Source organism: Leiobunum rupestre, chromosome 5 (genome assembly GCF_980474605.1).
Source record: "Leiobunum rupestre chromosome 5, qqLeiRupe1.1.hap1, whole genome shotgun sequence".
In the NCBI taxonomy this organism is placed as follows: Eukaryota; Metazoa; Arthropoda; class Arachnida; order Opiliones; family Sclerosomatidae; genus Leiobunum; species Leiobunum rupestre.
Window position 1 is genome coordinate 51644630 of NC_143388.1, and position 25201 is coordinate 51669830.

Consider the following 25201-nt stretch of genomic DNA (forward strand, 5'->3'; position numbering starts at 1 on the left):
TTGGGGAGCCACTGCAAACATTTCAGAACCTCTTATACTATTCGCCGTTGGGCAGTGCCGGCCTTACGCTTTGCGAGGCCACATGCAAAGTCACCTTGCGAGGCCTTAGTTTTGGCCAATATTTTTGGCGCATTTTTTAAATAGTTTCGTTAAATGACGTTTTATTCTATTAATTATTAACACTTTTTATCAGTATGCATTTTTATTTATATTGAAGTATACAAATACAACTAAAATGCAATCTTTCTCACTTTTCTGGCGGTAAAATCGTCAATTAAGGTTGAAAAATCTAACGAATGACTTATTTCATTTTCAATTGAAATCATTGCTAATCCGGATAGTTTTTCTTGAGTCATGGTGGTTCGAAGGTAAGTTTTGTTCAGCTTAAGCTTAGAAAAGCTTCTTTCTGCACTAGCAACTGAAACAGGCAGTGTTAGCATAATTCGAAGAGCTACCATCAGATTTGGGAAAATTTCAGTCAACGAATTTTTATGTATATATTGCACAAGTTCTAAAGCTTTCATTGAATTTTTGGCTGATCGCATTCTAATAAGAGTTTTAATTTCTGAATATAACTCATCCGCAGTAATATCAGCTTCATTGGTGGCAGAATCTGTTAAAGCAAGCTCTAACTTATCACAGGATATTTTAAATTCTTCGTCTTTAAATTGTTCCATCTGCTTAGTGCTGCACAGGAAACCAAAGATATCACAAAATGTTTTCAAAAGTTGGAAACGTTCCTAAAGGGATTTAACGGCCACATCAATTAAAACATAAAAAAATTCGATTTTCAATTGCTGTTCTCCACTAAGAGGCACGTCTGCAGCCTCATAATCGAATTGTCTACGTTTTCGGCGAATTCGTTTATCAGGAAATGTATTAGTTGTGTTTAGTGTGGACGCTACGACTTTAGCCTCTGCAATAATATAATCAAATGATGAATCACAACGCATATCTTGCAGAAACAATTTTGTTGCGGAAATTAATTTGGTGACTTCACTTACGATCATTGATGGATTTTGAACTTTATTAATTTCGAACAATATTTTATACCATATAATCGTTGATAGAATAAACTGAAATGAAGAAATTTCCTTAGCAAGACTTGTTGCCTCAGAAACAGCAACACTGTCATTACTACTATCAGCAACGTCCTGAAGTGCTTTTTGAACGTGAATCAGGTTTTCTTTGAGTACTTTATTGCATTTTATTCAAACAAAAAAAGCACGATTGTTGATTTCCTTTAACCTAACTTGAACGCCTTTGTACTGCCCTCGCATATTGTATCCGTTGTCATAGGACTGACCACGACAGTTTTCAATGTCCAAACTCATAGTTTTAAGAAAATCAAGGAAAACGTTAGCAAGTCCCAGTCCAGTGCTGTCGGTAATATGTAAATAGCCCAAAAAATGTTCTTTAATTGCAACAGAGTCGTTTTGAATTATCACACATCGTAGGAATATGGAAAGTTGTTCTTTGTGGCTCAAATCGGGCGTACAATCCATTATAACTGCAAAATATTTTGAATCTTTTACGTTTGACACGATCTTTTTTAGAATCGCGTTAGCTAACGAATCAATTATTTCATTCTGAATTCTTTTCCCCAAGTAATGATCCATTGCTTCTTTGTTTTGCATACGGCGTACGTGTTCTGAAATAACCGGATCAAACTTGCTGATCAACTCTACTAGCGCCAAAACATTTCCGTTATGTGGTGAAAATAATTTATCCGACTGCCCCCGAAATGCCAATGACCTTTCTGCCAAGGTCTGGACAATAGCAAACAAACGCTCCATAACAGATCGCCAATGTCGTTTTTCAATGTCTATAATTCGTTGATGATGATCATCTAGTGTAGACTCTTTATTTAATGCCACAGCCAAAGTTTTCCATTTCTGTAAGCTCTGAATATGATCAGAAGCGCTGTCATGTTCACATAAGTATTGAGATAAATGACGCCAATCATTATATCCGGTACTTGTAAGTTTAATATCACGGTTTGAAAACGACTTGCAGCAGAAACAGAACAGAGAGTCATTACTAATTGAATATACCCACCAACCATTGCAATGGGAGACTACGTTACGTCCAATATTTTAAAACTTGAAGACGAAGCCACATTTTGTACGAAGCTAGCTTACCTTTTTTACCTGGCACGTTGTGTAATACTTAAAGTATTTCAATAAAAATACTAATATTATAATTATATTATATTGTATTATAATTATTCAGCCGAAAGAATCAATAGTAAGTCATGGCAAGGTATTTTTTCTAGCAGAACGATTTTCGGAAAAGCGTAAATACTGTTCTAAATTGACGGCTTTTAAAATTCATTTTGCGCGTGAAAATACCTCTACATGTTATGGTCAAAAAAGCACGCAAAGAAGGCTGTGTGCCCAAGACATGTACCTGTAGTGTCTCGCGCTAAAACGTCATTTCAAAATCCGTCCATTGAAACGGGATTAAGCCGGGTAAATTTTAATTAGAAATCGTTACGAATATACAATGGTGGATATAGCAGATACACGAAACGACGAAAACACACATTTTTATTTTGACAATACTCAAAGCACGTTTTAGTTCATATGCGTGTGTACGGATAAACCCGGGTGCGCTAGGGCTCGACCTGAAATATATTGAAGGCCGCGAAGTTGGAGTCAAAAGTACAGAAATTGTGTAATATGGTTTTAGAAATAAAGAGCACTCCCTTACTACTTTTTGTGATAAAGCAGGATACATGAAGAAGAAAAAATAATTGAACGATACTACAGCAATGAAATTAAAAAACCCCCATTGAACTACAGTCCATGCTTAATATGACGATAATGCCGTCGTCATGTATCTCGCTGTAACAAAAAATGCACGACCGATTCGGTTTCGTCAATCGTGTGGGCGGCTAGGCTACTGAATGTCACTATGTATGTTATTTGATTATTTATGCGATGGTTATTGTTATAGTTTGAAATTGCTTGTTGTACTTTTATCGGCCCTAAATGGGTTAGAGTGTGCAATAACTGGTGGCTTTACCGGGGAGTCGGGGTCCGGCTCTTGTAACCCATAAGGGCGGTGGCGCACTGGGAGATGTTAGCTCTGATCAAATGGTCCTATCTCCACCTCCGACTTCGGTCAGGTTTGGGCTGGATACTGAACTTCGGTTCAGGCTCACGGAGAGGGCCCAGGCAAGCTGGCCGCCTCGGCGGATTTGGTAGCCTGCTGTGGGGTGGCGGGCCTCCATAGGCGGGCACGGCGGTCCTGTTTCCCGGCCTTTTGGGGCCCACCGGGATCTCCGGTGCCAGCTTTGCCGGGTTACTTGGGCTGCTGTGTGCTCGTCGTTCCCCTTTAGGAGCTCTCTCCAAAGGGCTTGGCTCCTTACCTACGTAGGTAGGGTGTCGGTTGGAGTTGCTAGAGCATCCATTCTAAATCCAACTGCTGTGTGCGAAGTGGGGATTGGTCCACCCTTTGCTGCACCTTCTGCTGGGTTGAGTGGCTTGCGTCAAAGGTGAGACCATCAGTAGTAGGGTTCTGCCACCCATGCTGGATTTGTCACCTGTCTGGGCTAGGTGGACCCTGGCCTAGGGCACTATGATGATAGGCCTCCGGTGGTATAGTCTTTGTTACTAGGTACACCGGTCTATAAATTCTGACACACTGTTGTACTTTTATCGGCTTAGAAAATGAGATACTCGAGGTAAACGAAACCATAATTTTGGCTGCCAAGCGCGAGGGGCTAACCACTCTTAGAAAGTCTGTACACCGGACTACGCTTAGATTACCACTGCCAAAGGCAGGGACTTCAAAGATTACGCGTAGTCCCATTAGTACAGTCAAAGGTACGGCTCTGTACACCGATTACGCGGAGTGATCAGCCCCTCGGCCAAGCGGCAAGAGGGAAGAGGGAAAACTAGAAGACCACTAACGTTGACCTCTGGCTAGCGCGAGGCTCTGGCTAGCGTGCGGTTGCACGTGTGGCACGTGCCTAAGGCCGGCACTGAACGTCAGGTCGATAGCTGACCCGAGAAAGTCTTTGCTAGTTAGACGAATTAAGAGCGTTCCATTTTCAAACGGATTTGTGATCCCAGGGTGCATTTCTTCCATTTTGATCAAGTTGTCTTCAAATCGTACTAGCCATCTCGCGTAGTTCGGTTGACATTTCACCTCAAAGTACACTCTTAGAACAATTTGTCCAAAATTGGACGAAATAGCTTCCAAAGCGTTGACTCTGAGAATGCCCCCTGTTTAGTTCAATTCTGGCCTATTTTTACGCCTCCAAATTTGGACTTACATTGTTACTAAAAATCATATTACAATTTTGGATGGATATTCGACCTTTGTTGGAAATATATTGAACAATTTTGATGGTATATTCATCTAGTATTAGTGAGATAAATTTCCAAAATTTAACAATTTTAGTTGCAAAGTAGGTGGAAAATATTGACAAATAAAGCCTTACATTTGTGCAATTGTGTTGCAAATTTAGTATAATTTTGTAAAAATACTTAACCATTTATGAAAAAATAGTTGTCCAGTTGTGGCGTATTAGTTAGCCAAAATTTAACAGAACATATTCTTAAATTGATAACATATTTGGACCCAAATGCACGAGGTTTTATACTCTTTTGGTACATTAGCCGTCTAATTTGGGAATGCTAGCTGACCAATTTTGGTTAAATTGACAACCAGAATTAAACGAAAATGCAGACAACAATGGCTGACACTTCGTACAATTGTCTTAAAATAATAAGCCGTTAAGCTGGATTATTATCTAAGTATGGTAGAATACTAGCGGGTCATTCCATACGATTTCAACCAATCATGTCACCATGGGTCGATCAATTTATTTTAAATTTTATACACAGATAGATCTGTCTAAAAAACGGTGATATCCAAGGTGTTAGCTGAAAATATTGAGAAGTTTTAGAATAAACACAGTTAAACCAAAACCCCACATTTTTTGGTATATCATACCTCGATTTCAGTACCCCTTCGCTTTAAGTTAAATAACTTTTTATAAATATATTTTATTTTAACTAAAAACGCAATCTTACACATTTTGGCAAGGACCATTCAAAGGTGGAGTTTACACAGTCCTAACTAGAATTGATACCAGGTTATTGGATGTCAAAATGTACATTTTTATATTTGGGGGGTCTCATTCGAGGGGTTAAAGGGTCATGTGGGCGATTGCAAACATGAAGTATAAATACACTATTAGATAGCTCTATAAAAGAGCTTTAAAATAAGCTCTTAAAAAAGGATACTTTCCTTGTTTTTACTTGATAAATCAATAACTATTTTCTTGAAATTCAACACTTTTGAAATTTTATATTTTTGATATCACACAAAACTGGTTTAAATCTTTTAGAAAGTATTACTATGTATTTAACGATGTGTGACAAATAATGCTCGAATATTTTCTAAATCAGAATCTTTAAGAATAAAGGATCTAGCTCTGGAAGCAGTCGCTATAGGCGTTCATATCAGTCGCAAAATCAAGTTAAGAGGTACATGGCATTTGTTAACTTATGTATATATTTTTCAACCCTTAATTTTGAGTAGTAAATTGATAAAATATTAAATTGAAAATAATTGCGTGTTAAATAGTGGCATTGAACTTTTTAGTGTCGCCTGTAATGTTGGTTGTAACTGAAAACTAAACCTAAACTATAAATACCTAGAAAAAAACCCCTTCAGTATTGTTTTTTTTGTAATCCACCATTTTGGTTAGCTTGGAAAATACATTAAGAAACAAGTGATACAATAAATGCTTCCGAATTTTATTTTTACCTTTTGTAATACCAAGCTCACAAAAGTTACAACACTTGCAAAAGCTTCATTTTATATCATCTATAATGTGGGGTAGGTTCAATTTAACCGTCTTAGGGGGCAGCCTCGGCTGTGACCAGTTCATTTTTCACTGAATCTTAGGCGGAATTCACAATTTAAAGAAAAAATAATAATTTATATGTATAGTCAGGAGTGGTTCTTTGAAATATTTTCAATTACTAACCCTAAAACAATATTACTTTTAACTACGTATACAATCCCAAAACTAAATATGTGTTAAAATAATACTCAACGGCTCATGTTTCTCACTTCGTAAAACTCACCTTTTTATATTATTATTATCTTATTTCGGAAGAATACTAGTCCGATTGTTGAAAAAAAAACTCGTCATATTGAACTGTAATTATTATATTATATCGGTTGAGTACTAGCCCAATTTGAGAACTAAACTCGTCAAATTGAGCCGTAATTATTATCTTATTTCGGTAGAATACTAGTCCGATTGTGGAATAAAAGTCGTCCAATTGAGACGTAATTATTATCTTATATCGGTAGAGTACTAGCCCAATTTTGGAATAAAAGTCGTCCAATTGAGCCGTAATTATTATCTAAGTTCAGTAGAGTACTAGCTCAATTTTAGAATATAAGTCGTCCAATTAAGCACTAAATCAGCCTCACTTTACTACTTTTCCCCTTGTTAAAAGTAATTGTTGCTAATTATGCTGAAATTTTAGAAGTATATATATACAGGTTTTCTACTTTGTTATTTATTTATAGAATTTTAACCTTAATATTCAGTATTATTTTTAACATTTTCTATTTTCTCCCTTTAAGACCATAGATTAACATTTGAAACTAAATAAACAGTATTCTTTTATGACATTTTTTATCTTCTCCCTTTAAGAAAAACGATTTACCATGTTTACTACTGGTATCGATACCTTATCGGGACTAATTCTAAAGACGATCTTCTGTAAATACTCAAAAGTCTTTTTAAGGCCCTTGGGGTACTGTAGTTGAAAAGCATAAAAGCCGGCAATAGTTGTTATTTGATGCTCCAAAGATGAAACTTCAAATTTTTCTGAACTTCGACTAATGATGTAAAAAAACTGTATTTTCGAAACACATTATTGGGGTTGCTGCTTCAGATGTCTAAAGAGAGATAATTCATACAAAGAGTTAGTTATTTAAATTCCAATATATTACACTAAAACATATTTAGTAACAATAATACGTGTTGCTCACATTACGGAAGATCTAATAAGACTATTTATTTATATATTAAAGGAAAAGTCCAGGTTTGGTAAAACTTGGGTCTATTTGAAAGATAATGTTTAAATAAACTCTAAAATATCAGTCGTAAAATTGAATTTTTTTTAATGACGAGAAATTAATTTTTAAACGAGCGAAATTTACCGCCAAGCGATCTGCCATTTTTTGTTTCGGGGTGACGTTTTAGGACTTTAATCACGCGCTGTTCGCGCTATAACAGGCTTTAACAGCGCTCTGTTCCCCGTGCGCGCTTGCTCTGCGTGCGGTCTGCGGAGGGAAAGTGTAAGAAAAAGGCAGCTCGCTTGGCGGTAAATTTCGCTCGTTTAAAAATTAATTTCTCGTCATTAAAAAAGATACAATTTTGCGACTGATATTTTTTAGTATATTTAAACATGATCTTTCAAATAGACCCAAGTTTTACCCAACCTGGACTTTTCCTTTAAATAGGACTGGCTTTAGTTAAAATAGTTCAACACTAATCAGAAAGGAATATTTACTATATTTATACCGTTTTTAACTAGATTTTGTAAAATATATTAAATAACGTATTCACGAAACCATTTTAATTTGCTTTCAGATTAAATATTATACAATTCTAAAAGCGTGCATGAATAAAATATAAAAAAATTGTGCTTTAAAATAATAACAAATATTAATTTTTACTCCTGTTGTAAGACGTTCTTCGTAGATTCTCCAAACACACATGGCAGGAGAAGGATGCTTGCTTTTATTTCCATTTCTATTAAATAAAAAAATTCAATTCTGTATAATAAATGCTTTTTGTGGATGATTCTGGACTCACGTTTATGAACGTCTTCGGACGAAACCAATTCACTTTGGTTTAAAAGAGCCAAAATGTTTGTAGCATTTTTTCCCCTCTTCATCAACGTTAAAAGCTTTTTTGAAATTCTTCCAAAATGATTAATTAGGACTTTTTCGGCGGATGGTCGGACGTTGTACAAGATGTAAAATTCCCTAATAAGCTATATAAAATATTTCTTTACTCAAAACAATAACTTCGAAAATGATATAAAAATAACATATTTTTTCGTTTAAGTAACGGGAAAATTTCCAAAATTTCGCTAATGCTTTGTTAAAAAAACTAAATTTTGGCGATATACGGCCGTTCTTAACATCTTTTCATCAACAATACTTTCGTTGAGATTAGCTTTGTCTAGTTGACTATTTAACGCCTTTAAATGAGCTTTAATGCTCTCGGCATCTTCTGCCATTCCTGTCATGAGCTATAATTAAAAAAATATATAAGCTTATAAAACATTTGCATAAAAAATATTTTATTCATACCATAGGACTAATTCGTTTGAGTTTTCCTGGTTGACTATTTCTGCAAGTGGTTTCCTCTGCTATTGGAAGTTTTCGATTTCTATTAGCGTACTTTTCTTTGGAATCGTTAATGCAATCCAAATTTTGATCATTTTTTTCACGCTCATGTTTGAATTTGGTTTTTAACGTTTCCGTCCAACATTCCTGTTTATTAAATATTGTAAATAATTATTATTATTGTTGTCTAATTTTAAGTAACTTTATAAGTACTTACGTATCCTATACAGTTTTTTACTTTTATTCTAAATCCCATAAAAGGATGTTTTGAAATAAAGGCTTCCCCAATATGAATATATTCTTTACTCGATGGGTACCTAAATGGGTAAATGTGTTATTTATTTCACTACTATAGTAGTGAAATAAATATACTGAGTATCTAGAGATGTCTTCGTATAATATTCTGACCACTTTTGACTTATAAGTTCTAGAAAAAAAGGTAGAGTTTTTTGTGGCAATCATTTTGTTAATAGCATCAGGAAATCTTGGGATAACATATGATGGTCAAGGTACTCCAGTGTTTCCAGTATTGAAGCTAACATTTTGTGGCGCAGAACTAGTTTGAAATTGAGATGAAGTAAAGTTATACAAACTACAATTAATTTACTGCCAAATTAGAAACAACCAGAGGTATGTTTATCTTTAATTGAAAATACCTTTCTGAATTTCTCCGTTCAGATAAATCAACACTTGAATTTGATGCCTCACATTGTTTTTCTACTGGTTTTTCATTTTCCTTTAGAATAAGGTTAAGTTTTGCTCTATTAGGAGGCTATCCGCCACTAAAGTCATCATCCATCCAATCATCAAATCCGCTATCAAAAACTTGAACTATTTGAATTTCGATATTTGGAAAAAGACATTCAAGTTTTTTTTATAAAATTGTCTTTAGACAGATATCCCCACTTCTTTATAAACTAAGCTTAAGTCTATCGGGTTAGTTTTTGATTTTCTCTGCGCAATATTCTGTCTGTGATATTGATAATTTGAACTGTTACATCACAATTATGATGGCGTATAAAAGGCTTAATTATGAAACAACAGCTGCAAATTTGTAGTGATAATTCTTCCAGCACAATCCCGCAAAAGGATCAACGCAACTACAATCATCTACATAACTTTCTTCTACAGTTTTTTATAATGTAGGTCTGGTCGTAAAAAAAAATGATTTACCAAATTATTGAGGCTTAAGATAATATGTGAAGATTCCGATGACATAATTTTGAATTAAAGTGGTTTTCTTAAATACTGCTTACCATTTAGCCTGGGTGGAAGAAAGACGCGAGTCTAAGTAAAGTATTACCAACAATTCAACACCAGACATTAAGGCTAAATTGCGGTTGGTGTGATCTAACAGTTGTCGCGTGAGGGTTTCTTTGACTGCACTGATTGATAATTCTGTCACGAAAAAAATAGTCTTCATCAGTCTTTAGGATTATAGGTGGAAACTGTGGTTTTTCAGCGACTCTGTCCACTACCACTGGCAAATATCAACTCGCCAAGGATAGTCTGCTTCGTTCAGAGACTGGACCTTTTGCCGATGTTAAGGGGGGTACTGGTGACCATGAAGTATTCGCCCCACTATGACGTGATTGACCCTCAAACTGCCTGCCCACTTGCCGTATACGTTTTAAGAGATCATTGTCGAAAATGGGAAGCTCCTACGTATTTTTAATTATTGACTCTTTATTTATTTTGCAATAAATGGAAGTAAATACTATTTTCGGTAGATTAAAAGCGACGAAGAAATGATTATAAGAAAATTGCTAGTTTAAAAGGCGAGGAATAATTACTTGTTCTTCGACGTCTTCTGGAACGTCCAGCATCCTTTGCTGGTTGAATATGACCACGCTCTCGTAAACGTCTATCAACGGCTTCGAACGTGCGTTTATATGGTAATCGTCTATCGGGGAATTGCTCTTGGTATAACCGCCTCGCTTCTTAATGATAACCGTGGGCCTGTCCAAACATCAAATGCATATCCGAGTACTCAGAGTTAGTGAAACTCACTATATCTGGTATCATTTTGGTTTTTCGAAGCAGCACGTTATTTTATACTTGAAAATCAATCATTTTGTTTCTGAAAGTTCAGAGTCTAAAAGAATGACTGGCGTTTGGATAATGCCCCCCCTGGTTTATTGTTAATTCTATCCTAAATAATTTTTTACAAGTAGATTTAAATTACTCTTCTTCGTCACTTTTTTATGAACTTAAATGAACGTAAAACGTTCAATATTTAAGTAATTACAATTTTTAATGGTGATCTCAGAAAAAATACCCGTAGGTTTTGGGGAGTAAGTGCGAGCCAATAACGTTAAGATATGACGAATAATACGTGACCAACAAGTTTTCCTTGGGTTTATACTGAATATTCACAAATATTTAACCACCAGTGGAGCAATATAGTCGTGCTGTTAGTAACCATTTATTTGGAACTTTCATTCTTCCTCTTATGTTTGGTTAATACAAGAAGCGCATGTGTTAATTGCACGATGGAGCGCCACCACATAGTAGCTGAGAACAGCACCACCTTGATGCGACGTTTCCTGTGAGCTGTATTGGTCGAGGGGTCACTGTTGCGTGGTTCTCGCGATATCCCGACTTTTATCCCTGAGGACACATCAAAGACTTGGTTCGCAACAGTGATGACCTACGGCAAAGAATAATCGTTGCATGTGAATCTATCCGTAACATGGTTTTTAATTATTTAAAGATAAATAAAATTAAAGAGATAAATTTTCATAAATGAATTATATAAATTTAAATAAACATATATATTACTTATTATTGGTCCTAGTTATTTGTTAAGTAACATGAATGTAATATTTTAGATTTTTTATTATAATAATATACATTTTAATTATTTAAATTTCTTTTTAATTTTTTAAATATAAATTTTTATTTAAGTTTTTTAATAATGTTCAATTAGCAAATAAAATTAATATTTAATAGAAATAATCATCGTAGAAAAGTTTATATTCTTTTGAAATTAATTTCCTTTGGATTCGCCAAATAGATCACTGCGCGCCTACTGCTAATGTTTGGCACCGCCGTGTAGGTAATAGCTGGAGGACAAATGCCAAACAAGCGCAGCCTCTTGCGAAAAGCCCCCAACGATGATGAGCCGCCATCAGCCGAGCAGCCCCCTCCAAAAGTCCCCACTTTTTTGAGTTAATATAAGTGGTTTTTGGTAAAATTTTAATATTTCTGAATCCCACCGTATTAATACATATTTAAGGCCGAACTTCTAATTGGGAATAACAGGCACATAAATCTTGTGGTTATCGCGTGTCAGTTGGGAAAAACACGAAGTGTTTTCAGTAATTTAATAAAATTAGACTGGTTTAGCATGTGTGAAAGTGATCGTATCTTGTCTGCGAAGAATAAGAACATTAATTTTCTACGATTATAACGTATATAGCTTCAGGTTCACCCATTCATATTTCTCAATAAACTTGTATACAAAATACCATAGTTATTCTGGAAAATAAATGTCACTTTGGACATTGATGCCTGGATAAGCCGGATTTATTTGTCTTGTTTAGTCGATATAAAGCGAGATCCACATCGTTAATTTTCATACCAGGAACGTATTCTTGTTCGATATTTAGCAATTTACCGAAAAGATGCTTGTGAGTAAATTTATTTTCCATCTTTAAGGGGCTTTCCCAAATAACGTTACGTAGTAAAGTGGGAGGGGTTGTTTCTAAGCGTTACTTAATGTGACAAAAGGCGTATCAGTCACTTTAATGTTATTATTATAATAATATTAATAATATATAATAATATAATTATTACAAATTATTTTACTTACAGTATTTTCTCTTTTAGATTCCTAGAGATACAAAAATACATATGTGGGTTTAAATTTTATAAAATGAAGTTCATAGTGTTATTATTATTGAGGGGTTTTAAGTAATTGTAACGGAAAATATGGGGCAATATTGTTCATAACATTTTTTCGCATTACCCATAAAAAATACCAAAATTGTAATATATAGATTGAAGTGTAGTGAGTTAATTTTCATTTATAGATTTTAAATAACTAATAAGGGAAATTTATCATAAAGGGCTATAGTAAAATCTATATTTGGGCTTCAACCGAAAAATATTTTAATAACTAAAATAACAGACCAATATATCAATATACGTCAAAAACGTAAATGTGCACCTTCCACAGGCTCCGAAAAGTTTTAAATAAGCCTCAATTTTCCAATAAATCCGTGAAAGCACACTCCGCATCACGACTCAAAATGAACTAGTCCACCTGACGGTTGAAATCATTAGATTTACGAGGCTAATTTACAAATTTTTTAAAACATATTTTCCTATCTATTAGTTTAGGAGATATATCTTAGGGAATATTTTTCACTTCTACTACTTATAGTTAGTAAAAATATACATATATCCAGAAGATAAAATATCAATCATTTACGAGACACGTGCCTATTTACGTGTACTTTAAATGTTATTTCCTAGACACATAAAACGTAATTTGAGTTGTCCAAAAAATATCTAAGCACTGTTAAATTTTCACATCGCTATGCGTAGTCATACTCGCATTGCATTTCCATCCGTAATTATTCGGTGTATGCGACGGGATGCCTTTTCAAACTTTGTAAGGCCTAGGTGAAAACTTATCTCTTTAGAAATTCGTATTATTCGTATAATGAAAAAAGTTATCGAGGAACACCAATAACGTCACTCAATGGAAACATTGTATAGATAAAATCCATCAAACAGTTTGTTTGTTATTTCAAATGGCGATGTTTCCAATTTCAGATAATTTTATTCTTCGCGTCCTTGGCTGCGGTGAAATGCTCTACTAACGAGACAAAGCCTCAACATGTCGTAGGGGCATCCAAGTATGACGAGCCAATAACTTGGGCTTTCAAAAAGTACTCTTTCGCCAACCAAGGAGAAGTGTCCGACGGAAGAAGAAGTTTCCTTCTTTTCAAAAACGCGGATTTCGGAGCTTTTGGAGCGTCACAAGTAACTCTAGGGATAAAATCGTCGGTTGCTTTAAATAGTTTCAAAGAAAAGGTTTCGATTCATTTCGATAATACGAACAATGCACCCGCAGAGCTTCAATTATGGGACGTGTCCACCCCAAATTCAGGAGAAGAAAATTTCCTAACCTTCGATATATCTTCACCAGATGGTGTACATGACGTATACATTTCTATACCCTCTGATGTGAAGCAAAAAGATTTGAGTTCTGTACAATTTGGCACGTCAGATCCAAAACCAGGCCAATGGTACCATCTGGTAGTACAAACCAGTGCTAGAGCTTTGACAGTTTGCACTAATGATGGGATATACGGGTGTACTTACGCCTTTCATGGTTGGCCATCCCAAAAGTTTAAATTCGAAGAATCCTGCGACGGAGGATATCAAATTGTCACAGCTTTCGAAAACCAAGTCTTAGCGGTTAAAGACGGTTCTACAAAGGACCACGCTGCTATTACCGTCGAGCCTTTCACTCATGAACCACATCAAACTTGGGAAATCCAAGAATTTAATGGCGGCTTCCGATTTCGACCAGATCATTACCCTTCGAGGTGTTTGGATTTGCAAAGTAGCCGCAACGCAGATGGAGCCATTGTGGTTTCCTATTACTGCAATAGTCTTGCAGCGCAAACCTGGTACGTTAGCAAAGCTATCTAGAACATATCTGTTAATATTAAATATTTGATTAAATTCTAAATGATAAATATTAATTATTTTATCAATTTCTTACCTTCCAAAAGTTAATAATAAATTAGAGCTCATAAATCTTTTTTTTTTTATATTTATTGCACCCAAATGTAAAAAAAAAATATTCAAAATAAAATGTACTCAAGTAAAGGTTTTCTTTTTCCTCTTACATGTTTATTGGGTAAATCTTCGGTTCAATTTTCACTTTTTAACTGGTTGTAATCACAGACAGAAGAAACCTTTCCTTTGCTAAACCCATTTTAAATATACTTTAATGATTCTTCAGATAATTTTTAGTTTTATCAGTAAAAATAACTAAAGATACATGTTCTTTTGAAAATATGTATTTTTAGAATCTTAGTTAATTACTATAGGATTGCGATAAATAAAACGAGTTTTTAGTTTCTTTTTTAATAATAATTACCATTTAAACGATGCATATGTTTCAAATATTATATTCGTGTTCGTGTTTAATAATTTCTCTTTATTTTTGCCAAATAAGTTTTTTTAATTCTAAAAGTGAAAATTAGCTGTTGAAGGAAAATCATTGTTACTTGAATTTCACACAGCGCTAAAGTAGTTTGCTGTATATAAAAAAACTTCATCCACCTGTTGAAATTTTTCGATATGTTAACGAGATAAAAAACAATTGTATCAATGATTATTAAAATCGGTATGAAGTTTAAATGTGATAAAATCAAGATTAAATTTTAAATGTTGATTATTAAGACACCCTGTAACAAAGTGATCTGCTTCTCATTGATGACCTTAAGGTACTACTTTGATGTTTATATAAGGGAGGTTCGTTTCATTTATTATAAAATATAATTGAAGGGAATGCAATAAGTATAAAGGCAGTGATAATAGTTCCAAAAGTTTTAATATCTTGACCCTCAAGTAAGAGTCGATTTGAATATCTGTTATTTAAAGTGTTTATTAATATATAAGAGACTTGAATGGTGATTAAAATTGGATATATAATAGTTAAAATATAATCTTGGCAAATTATTTTTTGTACTATAAAAGGTGATGCAGTCTCCGGGAAAATATTTTTATTTCACGTTGCCATATTTAAATTAGTTGTACATTACTATGTCTTATTGGTGGATGTTGATGAATTTATTTAATAGAGGTAGGTTTATGAGATGAAAATAGAATTGTTTGTTGATAAACTAATCGTTCAATTATTGAGAGTAGACCAAATGATGATAAAAATTTTCATGAGGGGTAATCTGAATGACTTCGTGGTATCCTCCCTAGTTCTAAGAAATGTGGTTGAAGAAAAGTAAGATAAACCTCTAAAAATATTGAGATAAAATTATTTTTTAATCACTAAGGATTTATAATCCTGTATAAAAGTGGTTTTCAATGAACAACTTCCCCTATAATTGCAAAGACTGCTGCTATGGAAATAACATAGTGGAAGAGTGCTTTTACATAATATGTATCATGAAGTATAATATCTAACGATGAGTTTGCTAATATAACACCTAAAATTGTGAATAAATAGACGAAACCTTAAGCTCAGAAAAAAGAACGGTCAAGATTTAATTTTGAATCCATGAACTGTAGCTAATCAGCTAAAGATTTTAAAATGTACCGCAATAATTCTTGTAGCTGCTGTAAAGTAAGCATAAGTTTGAGCAACTATTCCTTCAATGACTATATGATGATGATCGTTCTAACGTAATAAATCCAACCAAGTACAATTAAATACATTTTTGGTGAAATTAGATAAATCGACCAATTTATATAAATAATGTCCACATGCTCCAAATAAGTTAAACAATTTAACTACGTAATGATATTTTTTCGAAATTATTTAAAATTGTTATATTTCAAAATCATCATTTTTGTAACAAATCTCTTTGGAGTAAATTGACCGCTGAGCACGCTAGCCTTCGTAAGCATTGCTCAAATTATTTCAATTTTTCAAAGACGGACATCAGATTTTAGTATCGGTTGGTGAAATTGTTTTTGTAGTTTTGGTGAAAATTGGTATTTTATGGCCATCGTTGAAACTATCTACAGGATTGTGAAGTTCACCTATTTAGCGCTAACTTAGCGCTGTGTTTAACTTAAAGTAAACTAGAAATCCTTCGCCAGCTAGTTTTTACTTAAGACCTTTTGAAAATTTAAACGCTCTAACTAACTTACAATCATACACGTTGAATATTCTAGCCATGGTTAGTCTTTGAAATATAAAGTTGCAACGACGGATACTTCATGGCACTACGTTTTTTTTTTAAATATGCGAGCTTTCGGGCCGGTACCACTTTTCAAGCATAGTCCTTACAGTTTCAATTATTTACATAAATGGTACTAAGTTTATTGATAAACATATTTATCAGATGGAAATGTATAAATTTTAAAACCGTTGGCTTAAATTTTAGCCTTGAAACCGTAATAGTAAAAACATAAAACATTAAATTAAAAAGGATTACGGGTTAACCAGCAGCTTGAACTTTGATACGTTTGTAGTTATTTTTGTTCTTATTAAAAATTTAATATCCTTCAGTTTATGAGTTTCGTTATCTAACATTTTAGGTATTAGAGTTAATTTGTGTTTCGCAATAAGTGTTTTACAATTTATTTTTACATACAATATCAACCATCCAAAAGTATCAACAAATGTCAAGTCTTCATTGATTGATCACATAAAGGAATAGAAAGCGTTTAAAATAATAGGTCAACACTACAGAGTGCTAGTAAAAAATTTAAATCTATTCTTTAATAACACCAGTTACTATAGAAACTATAGATAAATTACTTACTAAACATGCTAAACGTTTCAAATTAACTTTGTAACTGCATATAACTTCCACACATTATTAAATTTAAGTGAAGTTATTTTACAAAATTTTTCAAGTACACTTAAGGACAAAAATTAACTTGCATAAAACGTTAAAAACTCCTTAACCTTTTAATTTATTTTCTATTTATACCCAATTTTAATTTAATACATTAAAACCATTAAATTATGTTATTGAAACGCATTAAAAGTTAAATACTTATTATAAAAAAATGAAACAAAACTGCAGGAAAGTCTTCAAATGGGTTACTACAGTGTAGCAGACGACTCCCCAATTAAGTGTCAACAACAACAGGGCCTAATCAGGGGGTAGAAACGTACGCGAAAAGCGTTGTCTCATGCGATTCCCTAGTGGGAGAGGTGGGGGTGGAAGTTTAGTCTGAAAAGTTTCAGCGGGTTCGTCTGCTTCGATATATGGACCTCGTGTCCTCGTTCGGGCCTCGGGCTAAAAAGGGATCACGCTTATTGTCAAAAGAAACAACCCAAATCTAAAAAGCCGAGTGGTTAGTATTACAACTTTCATTATCAACGATGTAGTCATAAATTGTTTGTTTTAAATATAATTTCAGGGGTAAACTTTAAACAACGCTTCAAAATTAATATCTTTGCTCAATGAAGAGATTGAATCTGCTGATTTACCTTTTGTAAAAATAAATTTTAAATGCATAATTTCAAATGTTTTTCTATATTTTTATTCTTTTTAAACAGCTTTGCTTAGAAAAAAATTAAGGCTAGAGGTCGGCGGAACGAATAAATTAACCGGCAAAATTTCGATTAACCATAAAAAGTTTGGTTAACTGTTTTTTTATGAACATTTTATACGAATAAACAACGATTTAACATACAAAAATAATCGATTTTTTCGTATATTTTTTGGATAATTTGCGGTTATGAATAAAAATTCAAACGCCGATCTCTAATTAAGGCAAATCCAATAAAAAATGATGACTTGTCCATATTTACAATTGAAGGCACCAACGTTTTTAATAAACTTCGCTACAATTTCAATTTAACCCAACTTATGATTAAAGATGATTTGCGATAGTTCTTACAACTTTTGAATTGGCAAGATTTTCCCATATTTACACCTTGGTAAAATAAAATTATAATCAGTAAAATAAAGAAAATTTACGCTGAAACTTGGTCGAAACCTCGGGCCTCGTCCTCCATCCCGATTTTTACGAGATTTAAAACTGAACCGAACTGAATTTTTCAGACTTTTTACCCCCTCGCTATTACATTGCCCCCCGCAACTAGGGAATCGCGAGGTTAGACGGGAGCCCGTAGGAATCTCGCCGTATTTCCAATCTAGGGTACGTAGTCTAGATTATCTTTGGCCTAATATAACCTTTCCGTAGCAGAAATCTAAACTCAGAGTATTCTAATATCGTTTTCGACAACCACAAAAAGGCGTACAGATGGTTTTTGGTATGAAAGTGCGCTAGCTACAAACTGAAATTGGAACGTTTTTCCAAAATATAAACCCTAGAACTGATGTACACACGTTCTCCTTTACAATTTAATATTTTATCAATTTACAATTACTGTTTCAAGTCTCAAATTTAAGCAAAGGGTTTTAAAATATATACCTTTCCATCTGATAAATATGTATATCAATTTACGGAAAGGTGACAAAAATTTACTAAAGCGATTTTCAAACAATTATGAAATAAACTAAAATATACTGAATTTTTTTAAATTCGTCCCAAAAAATATGTCTAATCTAAAATAAAATAAAATAAATATCTGATCCTTGATAGGTTAAAACTTACTCCATCACCTTATATCGGCCTTTAAACTGCTTTGGCAAAAGCATATTTGTTTAAATATTTAAATGTCTTTGTTTTTATTTGGAAAAATGTTTCATTTTACGTGTATTTAGAATGGAAAATTTATAAGCCCGTGTTTTCTTTTACTTTGTTCCGAGTAATTTTCCTGACTGTAATTTGTGTATTTTATTGATTACATTAAACAGCTTTTTAAATAGTAACATTGAGATAAATAGAATTGTCATTACGCAGATAACTTAAATAACAGAGAGGCTGTTATGCTTTAGAAATACAGGTAAGTACGAAAATAACAAAATAATTGACTTTTCAAAACTCACGGAAATGGAATTTCTAGTAAAAGTTAATTTTGGTCAGTTAATTAAGTTCAGTCAGATAAATACAAGAAAATTAAGATTATATTTCACTGGCTTAAAATAACGGTATAAGCGGTTCAAATTTATCTCGACTCTACAAGTTTCTGAGAGGAAAGGCATCAATCAGCCATCGACAAAAACCTGCATAATTAGTAAGCATTTTTTTATAAATGAAACTAAATTTACTATCTCTAAAGTGCGGGATAAACATTGATTTGGTCATTTAAAGTTAGCTACTCGTTGCTCATGACAGCAGTTTAACTTTCACTTTTGTGAAATTTTGATCTACTTGTAATTTGGTTGCTTCCAGTAGCATTCGAAAAAATTGTTATGGAACTTTCTTGAGATGTATATAGCACACCTAAATTAAAGTTTGTTAAATTAATTTTAATAATCGTTATTTAAACACACCAATGTTCTCCGTGAATGTTTGAAGTTTGTGTGTTAACGATGAATCGTAAAGGCAACGTTTGACAGTAATCTGTAGTTTATCCGCGGGAAAAACGATTCAGATTAGATTTTTATTGAACGCGTCGTTTTCGAGTATTTTATCGATTTGAAAAGAATCCATTATGAACCATTTAGACCTTAAATATAAGTTAAAGTAGATTGCCATTTTTGACCGGACTATGTATGTACGTTTTAAAGAAGCTTTATTGAAAAATTTGCCACCTTAATAAGCAATAATCCTCGTCTGTCCATTGAAGATGTATCAATCCTTGTTCGGGAAATAATGATCAAATCTTTGTGGAGACAAGACGCGTAAAGGTGAAGATAAATAAAGTAAATCTCATTGAAGTATTGATGATACCTGACAGCCATGTCAGGCAGACACTCTTGCGAGGCTAGAGAGGTCAAATGACAACACAACTGTTTCTTTAATTATCATCCTGTGAGGTCATATTAAACTCTGGATACGGTGGGTATCAAATATGACTAATTTAGAATATCAGGGCGGATTCCTTTTCGATCCCATTACCATCTTTTACCAGTAAAAAATAAGAATTTTTCAAAACAGTTACATTTTTCAAATACTATGGAATTTTTAAATTAATATATTTCTTATGAAAAGTGCACTCCAAATTTGTGTTATTAAAGATAATATACTTGCTGGGGAAAAACACCAATTCGGACAAATTGAGAAAACGTGTATTACCCTTTCTTGGTGCCTGAGTCTAGGGCTTATTTTGATACATGATTTTTCCAGCCATGTCCTAGGTCCATGGGAGACCTTACTATACACCCTAATATTCTTGCGATATTAAGGTTGGCAAGGAAGCATAGTTGCTCTGTTAGCCTTTTCCCGCTTGAAACGTCTATATATATACTTAAAATAAAAAGGAAAATAGCCTACGTAGTTTCTGTTCATATGATAGAACAAAGTTATCAATTTAAAAAGAGCAAATCGTTACGGTATACCGACATATTGATTTAAACCATTTGCATTTTTCTCAAGAAACTTCTCTTAGGAAGGAATTCGAAAAACTTAGAAAAGAAAATTAATTGAGAATATGCCAATTTGACGACTTAAATCCAGGTATCGATAGTATGCTGCGAGGAGAATCAGCGCGGTGTTTCATGGAACGAAATTTATGCCATATCTTTACGAAAAATATATTAAACAAGACGTACGACGGTCAGAATACACACAATTATTCTAATGTGTTAAGTTTGAGCTATTCACAGCAACCTGCAACGCCGGTATCACAACCAATTTATATCCACGGCCACACATAATTGTATTTACACTTATTTGTTACTTCTAGTCAAGATTCCTTCGATCAGTGTCACTCTTATTTTTTACTTCTGATCACCCTTATTTGTTACTTCTGGTCATACGTTGGAAGCATCGCGTACTTTTTAATTGTGGTATGTAACTGTAAATAATGGTAAATATTGATATATTTTGTATTATACTGTAAATGAATTCAAGAACACCTTTATAAAACTAACTTTATTAAATTTCAGCTATTAGACATTAGAGATGGGGGTGCCAATCCGGTGAATGATAATGAAATTCTCATTCACCGGATGGACACAAAGCTGTTGCTTGGCTCCCCCATTCATCCTTCTCGTTCACCCGCTCCTTTCCCCCATTGCTTTCCTCCCTTCTTAATCACCAGAATTTCTAATCACCAGATTCCCTCTCTCTCGTTCACCCGCTCCTTTCCCCCATTGCTTTCCTCCCTTCTTAATCACCAGAATTTCTAATCACCAGATTATCTCTCTCGTTCACCAGCTGCTTTCCCCCATCCCCATTCACTGGATACTTTATCTCTCGTTCACCAGCTCCTTTCCCCCATTGCTATGCCCATTCACTGGATACTTTATATATATCTCTCTCTCTCGTTCGCCAGTTGCTTTCCCCCACCCCCATTCTCCAGAATTTGTTTTGCTCGTGCAGATTTTCTGAAGGATGGAATTTACCCCTCCCTCGTTAACCATAATTTCCACTATCGCTTCCGAACCCCTTAATTTCTAATCTCTAGGCAATAAAAACAAAAATTATACATTTCCAATTTTATTTTACTTTAAATTACATGATTGCGTAAAACAGGTTCTAATATTAGACCGCCAATATAAATAACGCGTTTAAATCGTATTTTATCAATATAAAAAAATTAACTCGATCTTCGTAAGGAATATGTACAATTTCATTTAAAGGGTTGAAACGAACTACCTTCTGCAAGTGCAGTTTGTATAAATAATTTTATTAAAAGTTCTAACTCGCGTATTTGTAGTGTTTAGCAGCAATATCATTTATCACAAGAGGGACAGTCACAAACGTCGTCTTCTTCTTCAGGTACAGGTGAGAAGCTTTTATCGATGACAGTAGTTGCTTTTGGCGTCGGGGGAATGTCCCATTCTAGCGAAAGGTACTTTTTTCCGATGGTGAATTATCCCTCGACGGACAGTGTGGAAAGAATCTGGAATGTTCCCATTCCGGTACGTCTCCGGATTTCCAGTGTTCTAAGATTACATGGCACTTGTAACATCTGACTGCGTCGTCTTGTTGAATATAGTAGAATCCAGCCTTCGCTAGTTGCTCCTTAGTGACGTGCGGATTTTTCCAGTGACGAAACGTTTCAAGTCGATACACTTCGATGTCCATAGCTGATCTAGACCAAATACGTTCTATAGTTTCAAATGATACATTCTCTAAGCCTACATTTACCCCTAAGTCTACTAAACCTAATTTTATCAATATGGTTAAATTTCTACGCTAAAATTCTCAATATAAACGCTTTTTTCAATATGCATGGAAGATTAATTTATTCCTATCTTGTTGAGAATAATTCATTACGTGATCTAAACTTCAAATAACCCTCAAATTCTATTGGCTGGCTCTCTCTGACAGTTTAAACTGCCTCTAATGATTGAGGGCACATATTAACCCACTTGAGTATTTGGAAAAACCCTTTGCTACTCGAAGGAGAGTTTTGGAAATACCACGTTGACGATATCAAAATCGAGCTCTCACTTGAAAATGTTTACGGAAAACAATCCTCTTGGAAAATTGAGTTACGTAAAAGATTGCTAAAAAATGTCTAAGTGTTATGTTTTTTTTTCAATAATGAGTCTTATTTTTTACATTTTAAAGTACTTATTAAGAGTGAAAAATCCCATGACTACACTGACGGCATATTTTAAGTACCGGTGGAAAAAAAATCCATTACTCAAAGTTCAGTTATCTTATTAAACGTGCGCGTGCACAGAAAATTGAACGAGTCACGTGATAGTAACTTAATTTCTACGCTAATTCTACCCCTACTAGGCCTAATTTCTGTCTAATACATTTCCAATATATATATAAAAGAATGCCTAAAAATTTCATTTTAAATATAATAAAATAGCCTAGCTGATTATTATTATTATTATTATTATAACTTACTTTTCAGCGTGACCTTCAAAGACTATTCCCAATGCTAAGACTCTTTATTGAGATAACGAAAACTGTAACAAAGAATTGATTCCCATGACTTCACTAACGGCATATCTTAAGTACCAGTGGAAAAAAATCCTTTGCTCAAAGTTCAGTTATCTTATTAATCGGGTGCGCGCGCACAGAAAATGAAAGTCACGTGAGAATCGGTACGTCACTGAAAATAGGGGAAGTGTCATCACTAGAGCTCTTTTATCAATATATATAATTAAGGAATATTTCAAAGTTTAGATGGCGCCATGGTTCTCAATGCAGTGATATTAAAAGATCTCAACGGGTGGAATTGGAGAAACGCTAAAAATATTATCGACATATTCATTCTCCCTGAGTATAAATAAATAAATAAATAAATACATTCTTGGCGTAGTAGTAGGATTTTAAGAAAAAAATTAAATACGGAAAATCCATTGTTTTATTTTAAAGGTTTTGTGATTTCCCACCAAACAATTTCAACATCTTCAATGTAGGCTATCTCATCAGGGGCATCTCAAAAATCTTTTTCCTCTGATCTCCTAGTTTCTGCCTCTGTCTTTAGTATTTATAAATATTTTCCTATCCATAAACCATTTCCTAACTGGTGGACTTTGATAACACTAAAATTTTACTTATAATAATACGCTGAAATACATTTTCCAATACGCAAAAAATTAAAGCTAGACCTAAAAACCTGTAAAGTGTAAAAAGCTAAGACTAAATTTCTAACCCATGAAAGTACATTTTCCGTAAATCATATCCTAACATGAATGCATTTGTTAAGAATAAATGTTTTTTTTTAAATATGCTAATTAATTTCGTAAACAAGCATAAATTTTAGTTCGCCCTTCCTCCAAAATATCTAATAGAGCTAGTACATTCTCGATAAATATACATGGTCTTGTGGAATAAGAGACTTTTTTTTATCAAAGATAGTATGAATCCGGCGATTGTTATCAGATCCATGCTGCCTGGTGTATCTTTGTACCAGCCAGATGTCGCTAGATCCTTCAACGAATAAATATTTCACATGGTACTATGAAATTCTACGTGTAAAGTTCAGTTATCTTATTAAACGTGAGCGCGCACAGAAAAATGAGCGAGTCACGTGAGAATTGGTACGTCACCGGAAATAGGGGAAGTGTCATCACTTGAGCCCTTTTATCAATATATTTAATTAAGGATTAATTCAAAGTTTAGATGGCGCCATGGTACTAAATACGGTAACCCCAAACTAAAATATGGTAATAGTATGCAATAAAGAACGCAAAACGTATTTACAGGCTTTATTATTTTCGATCGCGTTGGTTCTTTTTCCTCTGATCTCCTAGTTTCTGCCTCTGTCTTTAGTATTTATAAATATTTTCCTATCCATAAATCATTTCCTAACTGGTGGACTTTGTTAAGACTAAACTTTTATTTATAATAATACGTTGAAATACATTTTCCAATAAGTAAAAAATTAAAGCTAGACCTAAAAACCCGTAAAGTGTAATTAGCTAAGACTAAATTTCTAAGCCTAACCCATGAAAGTACATTTTCCATAAATTCGTTTGTTATCAGCTCCATGCTGCCAGGTGTATCTTTGTACAAGCCAGATGTCGCTAGATCCTTCAACGAATAAATATTTCACTATATTCGGATCAAAATAAATTTATTTATTTTATTTTTCAACAGATTTTTTTTCATTTTTTTTGCATTAATTTCAATTTTTGGAGTCGGTACCCGTTTCACCGAAGAAGATGAAGATGCTTCGTTTTATTCAGCGTCGGGTGAATCGCCGTGTAAAAAAACATCTAGCATTGCATTTACTTTTTCCTCCTCGTCGTCCGAGACCCCTACAATACGTCTCTCGATCTATAAAGTAAAGAAATCAAAATAATAAGCTAAACGATAATCCATACCTTCTATTCACTAGTTCAATTTATCAGTGTCTCATATATCCACTATCGTACATACATACATACACTAACTTACTAACGCTTTAAAGTCTCCGCAAGTTTTTATGTTGTATAATCAAAGTTTTGAATCGAATAATAATAATAATAATAATTAGATCAAAACAAATTTCAAGCTTACGTTAATGTATTCCCTTGAGTGAGGGCCCAATCTTTGAAAATTCTTCTCAATGACGACATGGGTAGCTAGATGGGCGTCGATGTAACCTTCGTCCTCTTGCAGGTTCAATTCACGTAAATACCAGTTTTTATATTTTCTTAACATTATTTATAACGTT

At 33.7% G+C, this 25201-nt stretch overlaps 1 protein-coding gene across 1 annotated transcript; it reads right to left on the bottom strand.

Annotated features, from left to right (window-relative positions):
- Positions 1 to 230: 230 nt before the first annotated feature.
- Positions 231 to 10223, bottom strand: LOC149945255 (uncharacterized). The gene is made up of 6 exons (XM_090176464.1): positions 10191 to 10223; positions 8362 to 8544; positions 8178 to 8300; positions 1229 to 2009; positions 1054 to 1186; positions 231 to 687 (listed from the first exon to the last, which is right to left on the bottom strand). Exons 1-6 carry the CDS (start codon positions 10221 to 10223, stop codon positions 231 to 233), a joined length of 1710 nt encoding a protein of 569 aa, XP_090032590.1.
- Between the last annotated feature and the right edge of the window lie 14978 nt (positions 10224 to 25201).